The sequence below is a fragment of the Heterocephalus glaber genome, unplaced genomic scaffold, assembly GCF_053883595.1.
Source record: "Heterocephalus glaber isolate CG9 unplaced genomic scaffold, H.glaber_assembly_v1.0 deba00001805, whole genome shotgun sequence".
In the NCBI taxonomy this organism is placed as follows: domain Eukaryota; kingdom Metazoa; phylum Chordata; class Mammalia; order Rodentia; family Bathyergidae; genus Heterocephalus; species Heterocephalus glaber.
Genome location: NW_028258480.1, coordinates 3,167,948 through 3,184,986, shown reverse-complemented (window position 1 = coordinate 3,184,986; position 17,039 = coordinate 3,167,948). Strand labels below are relative to the sequence as shown.

Genomic DNA, 17,039 nt, shown 5'->3' with positions numbered 1-17,039 from the left:
AAATAAATAAAACTGATAAATATTGCTAAGAAAACACAAATGATTATGATTTGTAAGTGAGAAAGAGTGTAATAAGCTTAAAGATCAGTAATAAGTGAAGTCATAAATGAAAATAAATTAGGGCTCTAATGACTTTAGATATCTTCAAAAACGACACAAATAAAACTATAAGACAGGCAGTGATCTGAGGGAAATGAAGCAACAATGTGGTCTAAACTATGAGCCAGTATTTTTTCTGTGCTGTGGATAGAATCCAGGGCCTCGTGCACGTTAGACACGAGCTCTACCACTGGGCCATACCCCCATCCTTGAGCTAACCTTTTGATGGAAGTTTCATCCACGCTCCAGAAAAATGCATTATTACCATCTCTATATATGGCTGATTTGCAAAAGAGGACAATGAATCTAAATAACTATATGAAAATAGCAAAAGTAATCAAATAAATGCAAGAGTGCCGCATTTCACCTGGGAAGTCAACAAACATGCTTTCATGTGGCTTAGGTATTAAGTAGGGCCCAATTGTTCTGAGAGATCCTTACATGTATATTCTATTTTTTGGACTAGAGACCCTTAACATTATGAAACTATTTTTCTTTCTTTGAGAAAGAAGTCCTGGAGTGAATCATCCTGATTATTAATTGAATTTTATCAAGATAGATTTCTCAATCCAGGTCAGTGTCCTCTTTGGGTTTGGTTATGTGTCTGATTAATTGCTCTTCACTGGACCTTTCCAAACAGAAGACGGAGCCTGGCAGGGAGTTCCTCGACGCATACTTTTGTGTCCCTTTTTCTTTGGTCCACAGACCTACTTTGGGTGAAAAAATCTGAAAGTCTGTGGGAGGAAGAAACACGGATCTTGGGTTGTTGAGAAGTGGGTTCTGTGGGATTTAGAGCTCGTGGGCTCAGGTCTTTCCTGTCTGTGTGTAGCTCAGTATCTCACACTTGCCTCCCCAACAGCGCTCACAATCAGTGTCCAAACTCAAACCTCAGTTCTCCTTGGAGAGTGAGGTGAAATGTTCTGCCAGAGCCACAGCGGGTGAATAAATAGGGAGGTGAGTCCTGAGCTCAAGGGGTCAAAACAGTAATACAATAATAACAGCAGTTATCTGTGAAGTGAAATCTGACTTCATTTTATTGTTCTGTATCATTCAAGTTTCCCAAAGTCACTCATTTTGAATTAAATAATAATAAAAATAAATGAAAGGCAGAGAAGAGCTTGAGGGAGATAAAGTGGAGCCAGTCAAACATGCAGCTGGAGTCTCCCCTTCTGTCCAGCCGTTCTGCTGGTTTGGCTTTCTCGGGATGGTCCGTTTCCTTTTGGCCATTCAGAAGGCCATACGACCACCTTGGGAGCATCTCTCAGAGAACAGCTGGAGGGGTTTATCCTCGGAGTTGGTGGCAGAAACCACTGACACGCAGCTGGGTGAAGACTGACTCCAGGCAAGGCCTCAGAAATGAATTGAATAAATGGCGACTCAGTTACCAAACCCAAGTTGTGTTCACTCACTCACCCTTCATTCACACCAGCAGCATTCCACGGACACCTGGTACTGTGTTGGGAAAGATTAATGCCATAGGCATTGTCCTTAGGAACCTCACGGTATAGCAGATGTGATGTCAAAATAAATAATTTCAGTGCAATATGATAAGATGCAAAATTAAAAATATATGCAAATTACATAACAGTTGTGAATATTACATGTAATGCTTAAGGTAGAGACAGACCACTACAACCAGATTGGCTCATAAACCTTCATATATGATAAAGGAATTATGAACTATTGAAAAGTCAAATGTTTTGAAAGATTAAATAGCAAAGTAGGGAAAACTGAACATCTTTCACCATAAATTCTGGATTGTTTGAATAGATAAAAAATGCTAAGCCAAGAAAAAAAAATCAAGGAAACATTGTTAAATATTTATATAGCCTCTGAATAGTGAAGACCATTCATTGCTGAAAATCAATAGACAAAATTAGAACAATAAGATTCACTGTGAAAAAAATCTAATTTTCCTAATGTTAGGAAATTATAAATAAAATTAATGAAGATGGGCAGCTAGGAAAGTGCATTTACATCAATGAAGTAATATTCCTTTCTAGAAATTCATTTCACAGAAATTCTCTGAAGTGTGATACTGACTTCAAAATTATATTTCATAGCAAAAGATTAAATCCCACTTAAAATCCAATAGAGTAAAGAAAAAACCAACAGAAGTGAATTAGTTTAAGTAGAAATGGATATAACCATCAATGCTTAAGTTTATGATGGTGTCCGAGTAATTTAAATATATATGATAACATTTTTTTTCTTTTGGTACCAGGCATCGAACTCGGGACCTTGCGCTTGCAAGGTAGGCGCCAGAACCACTGAGCTAAATCCCTGGCCCCTATATGATAACATTTTAATGAAATATGTATTGTCTCACATTCCACTTGTAAGAGAAAAGACATAGCAATTCATGGGAAAAGTTTTCCATTCAGATGTTATATCCAGTAATTCCTTGTCTAAACATATTTTCTGAGAAAGGGATCCATGATGTGAAATGGAATCAGCAGGGAAATCTTTTGTGTGTTTCTGTTGTCATCACACAAGAGAACAATTACCTGGACAGCTTAATGGGCCCTCTTCTCTGCTCTTTGGGAGGCATTTACGTGGACCCTGGGTGGAAGCAATTCTCTTATCTCAGAGGGCCAAGAGAGATTGTGGACAGAGCAGAGTTTGGAGAAGAAAGGTCCTCTTGGGGGATGTTCCTTTGGAAGACGTCTGAGAGTAAGTGTTCAATGAACTTCCCTGGGACCTGGGGCTGGGTCTGGACTGAGTGCCTGTTGCTGGGTTTCCCAGGTTTCCATGGGCTAAGTAGTCATCAGCGGTCCAACTTTCTTACAAACACGGGCAGCCTGGTAGTGCTGTGCTCAGTGGCCTGACTGCTGGCTGGGAGCCTCCCTCTTCACGCTTCCGTAATCCTCTTGTTCATAGACAAACTGGCCTCTCTCCATGCCTAGACATGCTCAGTGCTCAGGTTCTTTCTACCAAGATGAAATATTTCCCCTATTGAATTTTTTTTTTTTTTTGGTACCAGGGATTGAACTCTGGCCCTTGCACTTTTGAGGCAGTCAGCGGAACCATTGAGCTAAATTCCCGGCCCTCCCCTATTGAATTTTGATGCAAAAATATGCAGTTAAGTGAACATCTTGAATTTAGGAATTTCCCCTTGTTGGAAGGAGTGTTGGGTATGATTTCTTTCATTGCCTTCCTTTCCTACCTGGTCAATGCCTTGATTTTTGCAAGACTGCATTTCTCAAGCTCTGCACTGATTGAATAGTAATTCATCAAATGTAATCAGGGTAACATTTCAGAGTTTCTATTTCCGGCGCCTAGTGTTGATGTTTGAATTGTCCTGCATTATTCTCATCCTCTATAAAATTCATCTGCATTTGCTATTGGGAATACTGAGAGGAGCTGTGGACTCCCATGGTCCAGGACTCGGTAGCATCTCCGTGATGTTGGAAAATAGTTGAAGTAAGAAGTGTCTTTCTGTGTCTTTAACCATCCTTTTAGCTCTTCTTCAGAGCTCATCCTTGCCTTTCTGATTGAATAAATTCCTTCTTGACTTTTTATTTAACAACTTTAGCTGCTCACTTCAGTGCACTTAGTAACCAGAAAGCCAAGCCTTTAATTACCACCCCTGTCTCTTAAGGTACCTGCTGAGCAAGATCAGCCCTGCTGTGTGCTGACCGACCATCTCCACCCTCTGTAATTTCTGCTTAGAACAGGAAGCAGGGTGAGACTGACTGTGCTCAGGAAACATCCATTTCCATTCGAGATAAAATCTCTGAGATAAATTTTAAAAAGTTATCTTAATTGTGAGTAACAGTGACAGCAGGGACTCATGGTCTCCATTTTAGATGATACATGCATGTAATACATACGTGTCTATACACACATGTGCACAGCCGTGGATGACATGACAATGTTCAGTCAACAACCAGCCAAATATACCGATTATAATGAGTTAAAGAATTCCTCTGCCGAGTGACATCATAGCCAGTGCTACACTGTAGGCAACACAGTACTCACCTGTTCGTGGTGATGCTGGCACAAACACACCTTCTGGCTGCTAGCTGTATAAAAGTGTAGTACCTAAATTTATGTGCAATTCATAATCCTGGATAATAGGACTGGTACTGTTTTATGTGTTGACTGTACCATACATTTTATTGTTCCTTTAGAATGTACTCCTACCTATAAAAAGTTTACGTAAAACATTACACAGAAAACAGCCTGGTGCAGCTGATGTTTGCAGTGTCTACTGATAGAATTTTTTTCTCCTGTGCTTGACGGAAGGCCATGTAGTTGTTCACTGTGACCCTAGGAGCTGTTGGATCTATGCAACACAATAAGTAGCCTACGCATGTAGGAAGCTGTTCCTGTGGGTTCATGTGAGTACACTCTGTGATGTCTCACACTCATAAAATTGCTTGCTCGCTACCACACACATCCCCATATTAAGCCATATGTGACTGGTACCTATGTATGATAAACACATGGTCAACGAGTCTTTGCCATGGCTCTCTGAAACACACTACAAATCCTAGTCAAAAAATGAAATGTCTCAGCCAATTCAACAATAGTCCAGATAAAGTACCAAGTAGTTTGCTTGTTTTCCCCTAATAGTCCAATTTTCTTGAATATTTAGCCAGATGATTTCTTAGTTTCAGAATATTTTATTAACAGCATTTACTCTTTGAAAGGTGCTGGATATTTTTGTCTGGCAGCATTTAATTCAGGTAGAGATAACAAGACTTCTGAATTCACCCAAGGATAAAACAAGTAAGATTATTGTATTTAATGGACACAAGATTTTCCATACTCAAAATAATATAATGACTACTTCATTTAAAATATTTATTGATAGCCAGGGATTTAGCTCAGTGGTTCTGGCACCTGCCTTGCAAGCGCAAGGTCCCAAGTTCGATACCCGATACCCAAAAAAAAAAAATTATTGAAGCCAGGCACAGCAGGCACAACTGTAGTCCCAGCACTCAGGAGCCTGAGGCAGGAGGATCACTGAGAGTTTGAGGCCAGCCTTGGGCACTTAGAGTTCAAGGCCAGCCCAAACTACATAGTGAGACTCTGTCTCAAAAAATGAAAACAAAAACAAAAAAAGAAGAATTTATTGAATCCCTTTTGTGAGTTTAAAAAGTATTTGATTATTTTGTTATGAAATAGTACAAAAATTTGACTGCATCAATTTCTATATGTGCAATGTTGTTGTAAGACTAATATTCATATTTAGAAAAGAGAGAGCTTAGCCAGAGATTAAAACAAATGTCTCTGATCTTCAGGAAATTAAAGCCTCACTTGGAAGATCACTATATGTTATCTTTATCATATGAACAATAGAAAATGAAATTTTGCGGCATTTTGGTATAAGTTGAGTCTTGGAGAAGAAGTAAATCATGAAACATGCATAGAAAGCCTCTTCTATCTCAGAGGATTTCAGAGTAATACCAGAACTATTAGAAAGCAGTCCCCTACTGTGTGAGGGTCGTGCAAAGAATTTTACCCGCACCATCTCATTCTGTCCTAGTCATAGCCTTGCCAATACACTTGTGAAATCTCCACTTTGCAAGTAAAGAAATCTAGGTTCAGAAACATTGAGTAACTTGGCGTGAGACATTCAATAGATGAGTACTCAAATGCCTGACCCTCTTCCTGGTCTATGGTGAAGTTCCTGTTTATTTGGGGTCCTACTCAGAACCGCTGTTTGAGAGTCTGTCTCAGTGCATTATGTGCTTGATGCCAGCAGTATCGCTCCATGAACAAGCACATTCTTTTTTTTTTTTCTTTATTTGACAAAATGGTCATTTATTGAGGCAAATTATGTAGGGAGAGCTCTGTAAGGTGCTATCCTGCTCTTTAGGAGTGTTCCCTGTTTAAAAAACAAAAAGAGTGAGAGATAGATACAAATCAACAACATGTGGTAAGTGCCACTGTACAGACTTGTCCCTTCAGAACACAAAGGAAGAACTGTATTTTCATTATTATTTATCAGCTAATCTGAAATCTGATTTTGATGCTTAAGGTTATTTTTCCTTCTTTTCTTTTTTTTCTTTTTACAGATTTTACAGAATTTAAAAGGATATAGAAAGCATATTACAAAAATATTTTTCAAAATAAATTTGACAACTTCTAAGAAGTACCTTGGAAGACAAATTAATGAAACTAACTCTGGAGGAAATATAAAATTTGAATAGCACCTATTAAAGAAAGTATATTCCTAGCTTGAAAGCCTACCTATATGACAACAGCAGTCTCATAAACATTTTAACTGATAAATTATATCAAACAATTAAAGCAGAAAAAAGAAGGAACACTTCTCCCCTCATTTTAGGAACTCAACATTGTGCTAATCCTAAAACTGGATGAAGATAATAGAAGAAAAAAGTATGAACATAGATGGAAATTCGTTTAACAAAACAAACTATTGGAAGTCAGATCTGGCAGGATGTAGAAAGTGGTTTTGTTATAGGGATGGCAATGTTGGTTCAGCACTGAAAGATCCACACCCAAAAGTCATCGTTTAAACAGAGGAAAGGAAAAAGCCATATGATCCTGTCACTAGTCGGAGAAAAAGCACTGGACTAAATTCCACACTTGTTCATGGCAAAAGCTATCAGGAGACTAGAAGTAGAACAGAAACTTCTCAACAGATTAAAGACATGTACTCCATACTTCCAACGAGAATGCCTTGTATGAATGGAGAAGATACAATGCTTTCTCCTTAAGGTGGGGAACAAGGGCAGAAATGCTTACTCTTTATCTGTCCATTAAACTTTGAAACCTAGTCCCCACCAAAATAGTCTGGCAATAAAATGACACAACTAGGATAGGATTGGCATGGCAGAAGCAAAATCTTTATATGTAGATGACATGATCATCTACAGAGAAAATACTAAGAAATCTCTATGAGCCCCTAGAACTTGTACTTGAATTTAGCAGGATTAGAAAACACAAGGTATATATAAAAATTCAGGTCTGTGTATACTTGCTATAAATGAAGAACTGGATATTGAAATTTAAAAGTTATGTAGTAGTACAAAGGACCCAGAAAAGCCAAAAACAATAACAAAAACAAAAACAAAAAGAGTGTTGGAAGATGTTTAGCACCCAATTTTAAGACTTCTTCTAAAGCTACAGTAATCAAGGCAGTGTTGGTGTAAGGAAAGACATATAGATCATTTGAATAAAACAGAGAATCTAGAAATAGAATCACACACATATATGGTCCACTGAGTTTTGAAAGATTATTTAACATTAGCATTTTATAGAATATAAACTCTATTCAAGAGCCGAGGAAGAGATAGTGTCTTCAGCAAATGGCACTAGAACATCTGGTATTCATATATAAAAACTTAACCTCAACCCTTTTTTTCCATACATGAAAATAACTGGAAGGGATCTATGAACCTAAATAAGAAAACCTAAAAGTATAAAACTTTAAGAAGAAATTATAAGGGAAAATATTTATGAATTCAGGGTAGGCAAGAACTACCTAGGATACAAAAACCATGATGTATAAAAGAAAAAAATTGATAAATGAGATTCCATCAATATTTAGAACTTTAAATGACATCATTAAAATGAAAAGTAGTCCTTAAACAGACCATATTTACAATGCATATAACCTATGAGCAGAATATATAAAGAATTCTTAGAGCTCATTAATAGACAACCCAATTAAAATGTAGACCTAAGAAGATGATAAATAGCCAGTATAGCACAAGGAATGGTGTGCAACTCTAGAATCAGAAAAATACTAATCAGTACAATAATAAGACTGAATTATACACTCATTAGGGAGATGAAGTCAAAAGCTTTAAAAGCCTTGTCATGACTTTTCCTTTTTGTTGGATTCTTCCCCTTTGCGTTTACTTTGTCATGCCCAAAGGATTCATTCTGCTGGGTTTCCTGGGGTTGTGATCCTCATTGTCTTTTCCTAGGGTATTGTCTAAAATTTTTTGGAGTGGCAATTTGGTATTCATGAAGTTCCTGAGGTGCTCTTTGTCATGAAAGTATCTTATTTCTCCATCCATTTTGAAAGATAGTTTTGCAGGGTACATCAATCTGGGTTGGAGGCTGTTTTCCTTTAGGGCTTGAAATACATCACTCCAAGCTCTTCTTGCCTTGAGGGTTTGCATTGAGAAGTCTGCTGTGATTCTGATGGGCTTTCCTTTGTATGTGATTTGTTTCTTTTCTCTCATTGCTTGTAGAATTTTGTTCTTCTGTTGGATTTCTGGAATCCTAACTATTACATGTCTATGTGTAGATTTTTTTTGATTAAGGCTAGCTGGAGTCCTATATGTCTCACTTATCTGTATGTCAAGTTCTTTCCCCCTCCTTGGGAAGTTTTCTGCCATCACTTCTGTGAAGAGTTTTTTGATGTCATCTGCACTCTCCCCTCTTTCTTCATTGACTCTGATCAGCCTTATGTTATTCTTCTTTGCATCATCTAGCAGCTGCTGGATTGATTTCTCATGTTCCCTTACAATTTCAAAGCAATTTTTCTTTTCCTCCTCACTAATTGCAATCTTATCTTCTATATGTGAAATTCTATCCTCACATTGGTTCATTCTGCTGTACAGACTTTCTATGGAGTCTTTAATCTCTTGGAAATCTGTTCGTATCTGTTTTATGGATTCCATTTGTTTCCTATGTTGGGATTCCATCATGTTCCTCAGATCCTCTATTTTTTTATCTGTGTCCTCTCTAGATTTATTAATCATGTCTTGCACCATGAGCAAAATCTTTGCTGTTATCTGAGTAATTATTTCTGATTTCATTTTTCCCAGATCCTCTTTTGTTGCCAGTTCAGAGAGTCCAGGTGGTTGAGTATCAGAGTGTTCCATCTCGTTTCCCTTTGAGGTTGCTGTAGGTGATCCAGAAGTCTGTTTTTGAGGCTTGTTTATGTGTCTTCTCATTTCCACGGGAGGGGGTGCTTCTGGCACCCATGCAGCTCACCTTCTCTGCCCTAGGAGCTTGGGATGGCAGCAGGGGAGCTTCCTTCCAGGTTCTGAGACTGGCTCAGCTTCTCTGCCCTAGGAGCCTGGGATGGAGGCAGGGAGCTTCCTTCTGGGTACAACAAGTGCATTCTTGAAGTGAGCGTGTGACTCTGGGCAGAGTGAAAGTGTAATTGACATCCTTCGGTTATGAGGAAACCCACGCAGGATATCGGATGGATGTGTTTAAGTGCATTGTGAAGCAGTTGTGAGAAGCACCATTTACAAATTGCCAATTTGAGAGACTCTTACACACTTGACCTTAGGCAGAAGGCTGAGAAGCTATCAGACACTTAATAACCAGCATCGTGAGCATTTTACAGATAAGGAGGTAGAAGCTTCGCAGAGGGGAGTAGCTTGTTCACAAACACACAGGCAGCAGTGTGGAGATTAGAAGTCTGTCTCTCGACTCAAATGCCATTAAGTTACTTCCTATACAATAGCAAGTGGCCTCCATTATTTCTCACTCTCCTTATAACCTAAAGCCGGGAGAAGGCACTGGGAGACCTTCTGAGGAACGCCTTATTGTGGTGATGCCCACACTTCCAATGCACCTCCTATCCCAGGAGTTATTACTCTGGTGTTTGCCTCCCCGAGAGGCTGCAAAGCTGTGTGGTGCAGTCACTGTCAGTTCTCCTCAGAATCTCAGCAGCCGTTATTTCTCCCTTGTCTCTGTCTCCTATTCATTCTGCTACGCCAGCAGTCTTTGAACACCAGGTATTATCTGCCTTGGGGCCTTTGCACAAGGTGTTCCCTCAGTTTGGAAAGCCTCTCCCTGAGCTCCATCAAGTTGTCACCTCTCTGTCGCTTCCCACTGAGACCTGCTGTTGCGTTTTAGATCCAGAAACCCCCACCCCAAGGTGCAAGCATTCAGAGCGAGGGCTTTGGGGGGGACTGGCTCCTACAGGCAGGCACTGCGCTCACCGGTGGCCAAGGGGTAGGTCGCTGGGGCTGCCCTGGAAGGATGCATCTCCCGCCTGGCCTTCTCCTTGGGGTTTCCTGGCCGCCTTGACATGAGCAGTTGCTTCTGCTGAGGCTCCTCCCTCCTGTTTCTGCTTTGAGCCAGCCAACCACAGACTGGATCCCCTTAAAACCACGGGCCCGTCCGGAAGCTGTGGGTGTCAGGTGCTGTGAATCCGCGAGAGAAGAGAGTGACCAACGCCCGGCCCCGTTAGACTGCATCCTCCCCATGCCCAGCCCCGTGTTCCCCTTCAACTTTCTGCCACAGCACTTACATCATAGTGGTACTACAGAGCTGCTGTGTGCGCGTGTGTATCTTCCGTTCTCTGTTGTTTTGTGTGTAAGAATTAAATGAATCAGTTTCCACATAAAATATTTCGCTGTGTCTGGCACATAGTCCTTGTTAAATACACGATACTTCCAGTTGCTGTTATCCGATGTCACACTTCAGGGCCTTGCGAAAAGCCTCACATTGAAGTTTCCTCTCGGTTTGCTAACCAGAACAAAGAAAGTTAACCAGGGTTAGCTCAGTACCTGGTACGTGAGCTGGAAAGGTCACAGTCCCTTGAGGTGTTTCTGTAATAATCATGACAATGATAATTATCTATTCAAACCACGGAATGGGCAAACTCAAAGGAGAAGGATGGAGGAAGATAAAAATTATGATTACTGGGTAGTGTGGAGTTACTGATGGGAAAATTACTGAAGTGTCAGGAATTATTTACATGAATATGTTTGTTCTTTTTTTTTTTTGATACTGGGAATCAAACTCGGGACCTTGTGCTTGCAAAAATTTATTTTAGGGAAAGACATAGTTGAGACGAAAAACTTTAATAAAGAAAATATCCCCTATATTGTTTTTTTATATATATATTAATTGGTATATTTTAGGTATAGAATGCGTTTACATTTATCGTTGGGTGCTTATACCTGTACATGATGTATCTTAGTTTTTATTTTTTCTCCCATTACCTGTACACCCTTCACCCCCTCCACCCTTCCCTATTTACACAGACTTTGATTCCATTTTTTTTTCCTCATAGTTTTTACTTTCCCTTCTTCCCTTTCCCCGTCCCCTCCCACCATCCCCAAACTCTTGGACCTTTTCTTATTTCAAATTATCAATTATTTATTTTAATCATTTTCATCCTTATTTACACTTACAATTTCTCACACTAGAGAAACCATTCGGTATTTACACATGTGTGTCCTATTTATTTCACTTAAGAGTATGGCCTCAATATGCATCCATTTAGCTATAAATGTCTGTAGTTTCTCATTCTTTATGGCTGAGTAGTACTCCATTTTATAAAAAGACCACATCTTCTTTATCCAGTTTCCAGTCGATGGGCACTTGGGCTGTTTCCAAGCTTTAGGTATTACAAACTGTGCTGCTATAACCATGGGTGCACATATATTGCTGTGGTATGATTCTTTTAATTCTTTGGGGAAGATATCCAGCAGGGGAATAGCTGGGTCAAATGGGACCTCTAGCCCTAGTTCTTTGAGGTATCTCCATACTGATTTCCACAAGGGTTACACCAGTCTGCACTCCCACCAACAATGGAGAAGGGTTCCTTTCTCCCTACACCCCCGCCAGCATTTGTTATTTGTTGATTTCTAGATAGCAGCCATTCTTTCTGGAGTGAGGTGGAATCTCAGGGTTGTTTTCATCTGCATCTCTTGAATGACCAGTGATGTTGAACATTTTTTCATATATTTATTTGCTGTTTTTACTTCTTTGTCTGAGAAATGTCTGTTCATTTCAGATGCCCATTTTTGAACTGGGTCTTTGAATTTGGGGGGTCTGATCTTTTTTCAGTTCTTTGTATATTCTCGAGAGTAGACCTTTGTCTGAGCTGCAGCTGCTAAATATTTCTTCCCACATTGTAGGTTGTCTGTTAGCTCTGTTGGTGGTTTCTCTTGCAGTGCAGAAGCTTTTTAATAAGATGAGATCCCAGTTGTTGATTCTGTGTGCTAGTTCTCATGCTACTGAAGATTTGTTCATAAAGTCTTTCCCTATGCCAATGTCATCAAGAGTTCTACCTAACTTATCTTCCAGCAATTTTAATGTTTCTGGCTTAATATTTAGATCTTTAATCCACTTCGATCTTAGTTTAGTGAGTGGTGATGGGTATGGATCTAGTTTTAATCTCTGACAGGTTGAAATCCAGTTTTTCCAACACCATTTATTAAATAGTCTATCTTTCCTCCGATGAGGGTGCTTGGCTCCTTTGTCAAAGATGAGGTGGCTGAGTGTGTCTGGAGTTGTTTCTCCACCTTCTAATCTGTTCCACTGGTCCTCACGTCAGTTTCTTTGCCAGTACCATGCTGTATTTATCACAGTAGCTTTGTAGTATAGTTTCAAGTTGGGGGTTGTGATACCCCCTGCCATGTCTCTGTTGCCTAGAATTGCTTTTGCTATTCTAGGTCTCTTCTTATTGCAAATGAATTTTTGGATTGTTTTCTCAAGGTTTGTGAAGTATCCTGCTGGGATTTCAATTGGGATTGCATTGAATCTATATAGCAGTTTTGAAAGTATGGCCATTTTCACTATGTTGATCCTTCCTACCGAGGAGCAAGTGATGCCTTCCCATTTTCTGATATCGTCTTCAATCTCTCTTTTCAGAGTGCTATAGTTTTCAGAGAAGAGGTCTTTGATTTCTTTTGTTAGGTTGATTCCTAGGTATTTAATTTTTTTGGATGCTATTGTGAAGGGAGTTGTTTCTCCAGTTTCTTTTTCAGTGAGTTCCTTGTTTCTGTAGAGGAAAGCTATTGATTTTTGTGTGTTGACCTTGTATCCAGTACTCTACTGAATTTGGTTATTAAGTCTAGAAGAATTTGGTGGAGTTCTTGGGTCTTCTATATAGAGTATCATGTCATCTGCAAATAATGACAATTTGACTTCTTCCTTTCCTATCTTTACTCCTTTTATTTCTTTCTCTTGTCTAATTGCCATGGCTAATGTTTCCAAAAGTATATTGAACAGGAGTGGTGATAGTGGACATCCTTGTGTTGTTCCTGATTTTAATGTGAAGGATTTCAGTTTTTGACCATTTAGTATGATATTGACTGTTGATTTTTCATAGATGGCTTTTATCAGATCGAGGTAGAGACCGTTTTTTCCAATTTTTGTAGGGTTTTTATCATAAATGCATGTTGCATTTTGTCGAATGCTTTTTCTGCATCTATTGAGATGATCATATGGTTTTTGTCCTTGGCTCTATTGATATAGTGTATCACGTTGATTGATTTGTGTATGTTGAACCATCCCTGCATCCCTGGGATGAATCCCACTTGGTCAGGGTGTATGATCTTCTTGATGATCTTCTGCATTCTGTTTGCCAGTATCTTATGAAGGATTTTTGCATCTATGTTCATTAGTGAGATTGGCCTATAGTTCTCTTCTTTGACTGGGTCTTTCTCTTCCTTCAGGATCAAGGTGATGGTTATGCTGCCCCAGGTACAGACTTGGTGTGGGAATGGATGGAGCATGGTGCAGTCAGAGAATAAAGAGGAATGAAGTAAGAAGAGCTGCAGGAAAGTGAAGTCTTTGTGTTTTCCAGTTTGGTAACCTTTCTGGGCTCCAGGGACAGGGTGCTCTCTAGCACCATTCTCACCATCTAAGTATTTTCTTTGTTCTCCTGTTCAGTGAACTAGAAAAAGGTGTATTATAACGCACTTTGTTTCTTTTTCATTGAACCATATTTTTTGCTTAACAAAACTGTCAAAGATGCAAACCAACCTCAATGGAAACAGTTTCTAAAGTCTCAAAAATAATCTTAGAGCTTCCAGATCTCTAGGGCATATGTGTCCTGAGAGGAGAAGTGGAAAATTACACTTCAGTAGTGTTTCCAAGGAATCTTTAATTTAATTTATTGAAATACAAGTTCATTATAAATTCTGCTGATGGACTTTTTCTATTTCTTTTGAATATGTATATAAATATGGTTCATTTACTCAATAAATATAGTTGGGATTTTGTTGGGGCCTCATTAGGTAGGTTGATAGATGATATGAGGTCAGAACAATTTCCTCTCTCCAGGTCCTTAAAGAGTTCTCTCCTTGGAGTGTTAAAATGCAGAGTGTAAGATCACGACTCCACCAGTGCGTCCTCCTGCGGTGGCCGTAGCTCTTTTAAGGGTCCTGGAGGGAAGGAGAATGGTGATGGTTTTCTGATTTTTCAGATGAGGAAATGGAAGGCACAGAGCAGGTAGAGCAGTGGAAGACAGTGGAGGACAGAGTACCTGTGCAGGGACCCACGTGCTGCCTGCGGGTCTCAGAGGCCTAGCAGTGTTTTACCTATTGAACAGCCAGGGTCATCTCTTCTATACCTTTACTTAACAGCAACTGAGCAAGCTATTTCTTCCCAAGTTAAAAAAATAATGAAATGCAATAAAAGACCCCTTTTATTCCCTTGTATGTATTCATTATAAAAATCCTTCTGAAGGCATAGATAGGGGAATCATCAAAATGATCTCAGTGTAAAAAATGAGAGGATCTTTACTAGTTATCAAAATGTTATATAATTTATTAATAAAATATGATCACACCTAATTAGAAAATGTGGTGTAAGGTTGAACGGAAGGCATAAGAACTGGCAGATTAAAACTGAGCAAATGGGGATATTGTAAATGACTTCATTACACAGGAGACTTTAGTCAGTGGAGGAACACTGAATTAGCTGTGTTGGGATGTGTGATAACAAACTTGGAAAAACAAAACCATTATAATACCTGACACTCTGTATTAATATATCCTAGAAATTTTAAATGTAAATTTAAAAACTAAACTAAAAGTAAATATAGGAAAGAGTATTATGGGATTGTGTAAATAAATCTTTTTCAGCATCACATTCAGGCCAGGACCATAAATACACTTGATCTTAGCCAAAAGGTGGAGAAGCAATGCCAGGACCATAAATAAAAATTGATTACATGAAAATAAATAAATCTGTACAGCAAAATGCAACTTCAACAATATCGATAACAAGTTATGAAGTTGGAAAATAATTGTTATGTATGAGCAACAATGAATTATCATTGAGAGAGTTTCCTCAAATTAGAGAGTTACTACAAATCAATAATGCAGAGCTTAATAGACAAAAGTGCAAAAGATATATGAGCAAATCAGTAAATTGCAAATTAAAACCAAAGAGATAATTTTTTACCTGCAAGACTGTCAAAGACTACTGCTAAAATCACAGATACTTTTGATAATAGGAAGGCAAGAAATGTTGTTATGCAAAAAAATTGAAGGAAAAAAATGAAAATAGAGCTTTTGTAAATGGGGAGGGGATGAAGGGTTGGTGGGAGGAGAGGAGGGGTAAAAAAGGTGTGTTATGTACACGTGTAAATCTCCCTGTTGGATGTGATCTTGTGCACTGCGAAGAGGTACTAAAAACATCTTGATTCTAGTGTAACTTGGTACCAACTTTTAGACAAAAACTTGGCAGTATATATCCATACTTTGTGTGTGTGTGTGTGTGTGTGTACAAAAAACTGGAAAAGAAAGTTTTAAAAGTAGATGGGATACTAGATTTCCAACAGTTTTCAAAAATCCTTTTTATATTTTTAAAAATTGTTAAAATTGTTAGCTTGATGGTGCATATTTTTTTGTCCAAATCTATGAAACTATATTCAAAACAAGGACATTTCACAATATTAAGAGTCCACTTTTAACCCAAGTACCTTTCTGCAGATGTAAGAAGTCCCAAGGTCATGGGTGGAGAAAGGAATAATGCAACAGTCATCAAATTCATCCTTTTGGGATTCTCAAATTTCCCCAAGCTAAGGATGATTATTTTTGTCATATTCTTGGGGACTTACCTCTCCACAGTGGCGTGGAACCTGGGAAGCAGCATGCTGATCAGGATGGACTCCCGCCTGCACACACCCATGTACTTCTTCCTCAGCAACCTGTCCTTCTTAGATCTCTGCTACGTCCGCTCCACGGTCCCCAAGATGCTCTCCAACTTCTTCCAGAAGCGTAAGTCCATCTCCTTTGTGGGGTGCATGCACAGCACTTCTTTTCATCCAGCCTAGGCCTGATGGAGTGCTGTCTTCTGTCGGCCATGGCTTATGACCGCTACACCGTCATTTGTAACCCTCTGCTCTACACAGCCATCATGTCCCCTGGCCTCTGCGTGCAGATGGTAGATGGAGCCTACATAACTGGATTCTTTGGTTCACTGATCCAACTCTGTGGTTTACTTCAGCTCAATTTCTGTGGCCCAAGTGTTGTCAACGACTTCTTTTGTGACCTGCCTCAGTTATTAGTCCTATCCTGCTCTGAAACCCTTTTCCTGCAAGTCATGAAGTTTGTGATAGCAGTGATGTTTGGTGTGATGTCTGTCTTAGTTATCATGGTCTCCTATGGTTACATTGTTGCTATCATCTTGAAGATTAGCTCAGTGGAAGGCAGGTCCAAGGCCTTCAATATCTGTGCTTCTCACCTGACGGCGGTCACCCTGTTCTTTGGGTCAGGACTTTTTGTCTATATGTATCCCAGCTCTGGCAATTCTCTGGGCTATGACAAGATGGCTTCAGTCTTCTATACAGTGGTGATTCCCATGCTGAATCCTTTGATCTATAGTCTGAGAAACCAAGAAATCAGAGATGCCGTTAAGAGGTGTAAGAAGAAGCGAGTATTTTCCCGTTGCCACTGTTAACTAAAGGTCTTGTAGGCTCGTGACCTTGTTGACCAGAAGGTGCTGGACTCCAAAACGTAAAATGCATGCAGTATGATCCTGCCTCACTGAGTTTGTGACAGGACTGCGAGTCAACCCACCTAATCCAGGGCTGGCTCAGCACCATGCAAATCTTGTGGCTACTTTCAGTCTTTACAGATGACTCAGCTCCCCTACATCTAACCTCACAATGCGGCCGATATATCCTTTTTTATTAAGTGGCAATCTTCAGTTCTTCAGTTTGGGATCCTTACATATTCTTTCCCGACTTCACCATGCAGGCCAAAGAGAATGGGACTGAGCATGAGGCCAGTGATCTTTCTCATGCA

At 39.4% G+C, this 17,039-nt stretch overlaps 1 protein-coding gene across 1 annotated transcript; it reads left to right on the top strand.

Moving 5' to 3' along the window:
- The first annotated feature begins 15,742 nt into the window (after nt 1-15,742).
- LOC101720777 (olfactory receptor 5AN6-like) lies at nt 15,743-16,692 on the top strand. The gene is given in 2 exon segments (XM_013067476.1): nt 15,743-16,034; nt 16,037-16,692. Coding segments are annotated over 2 exon segments (948 nt in total).
- The last annotated feature ends 347 nt before the right edge of the window (nt 16,693-17,039 follow it).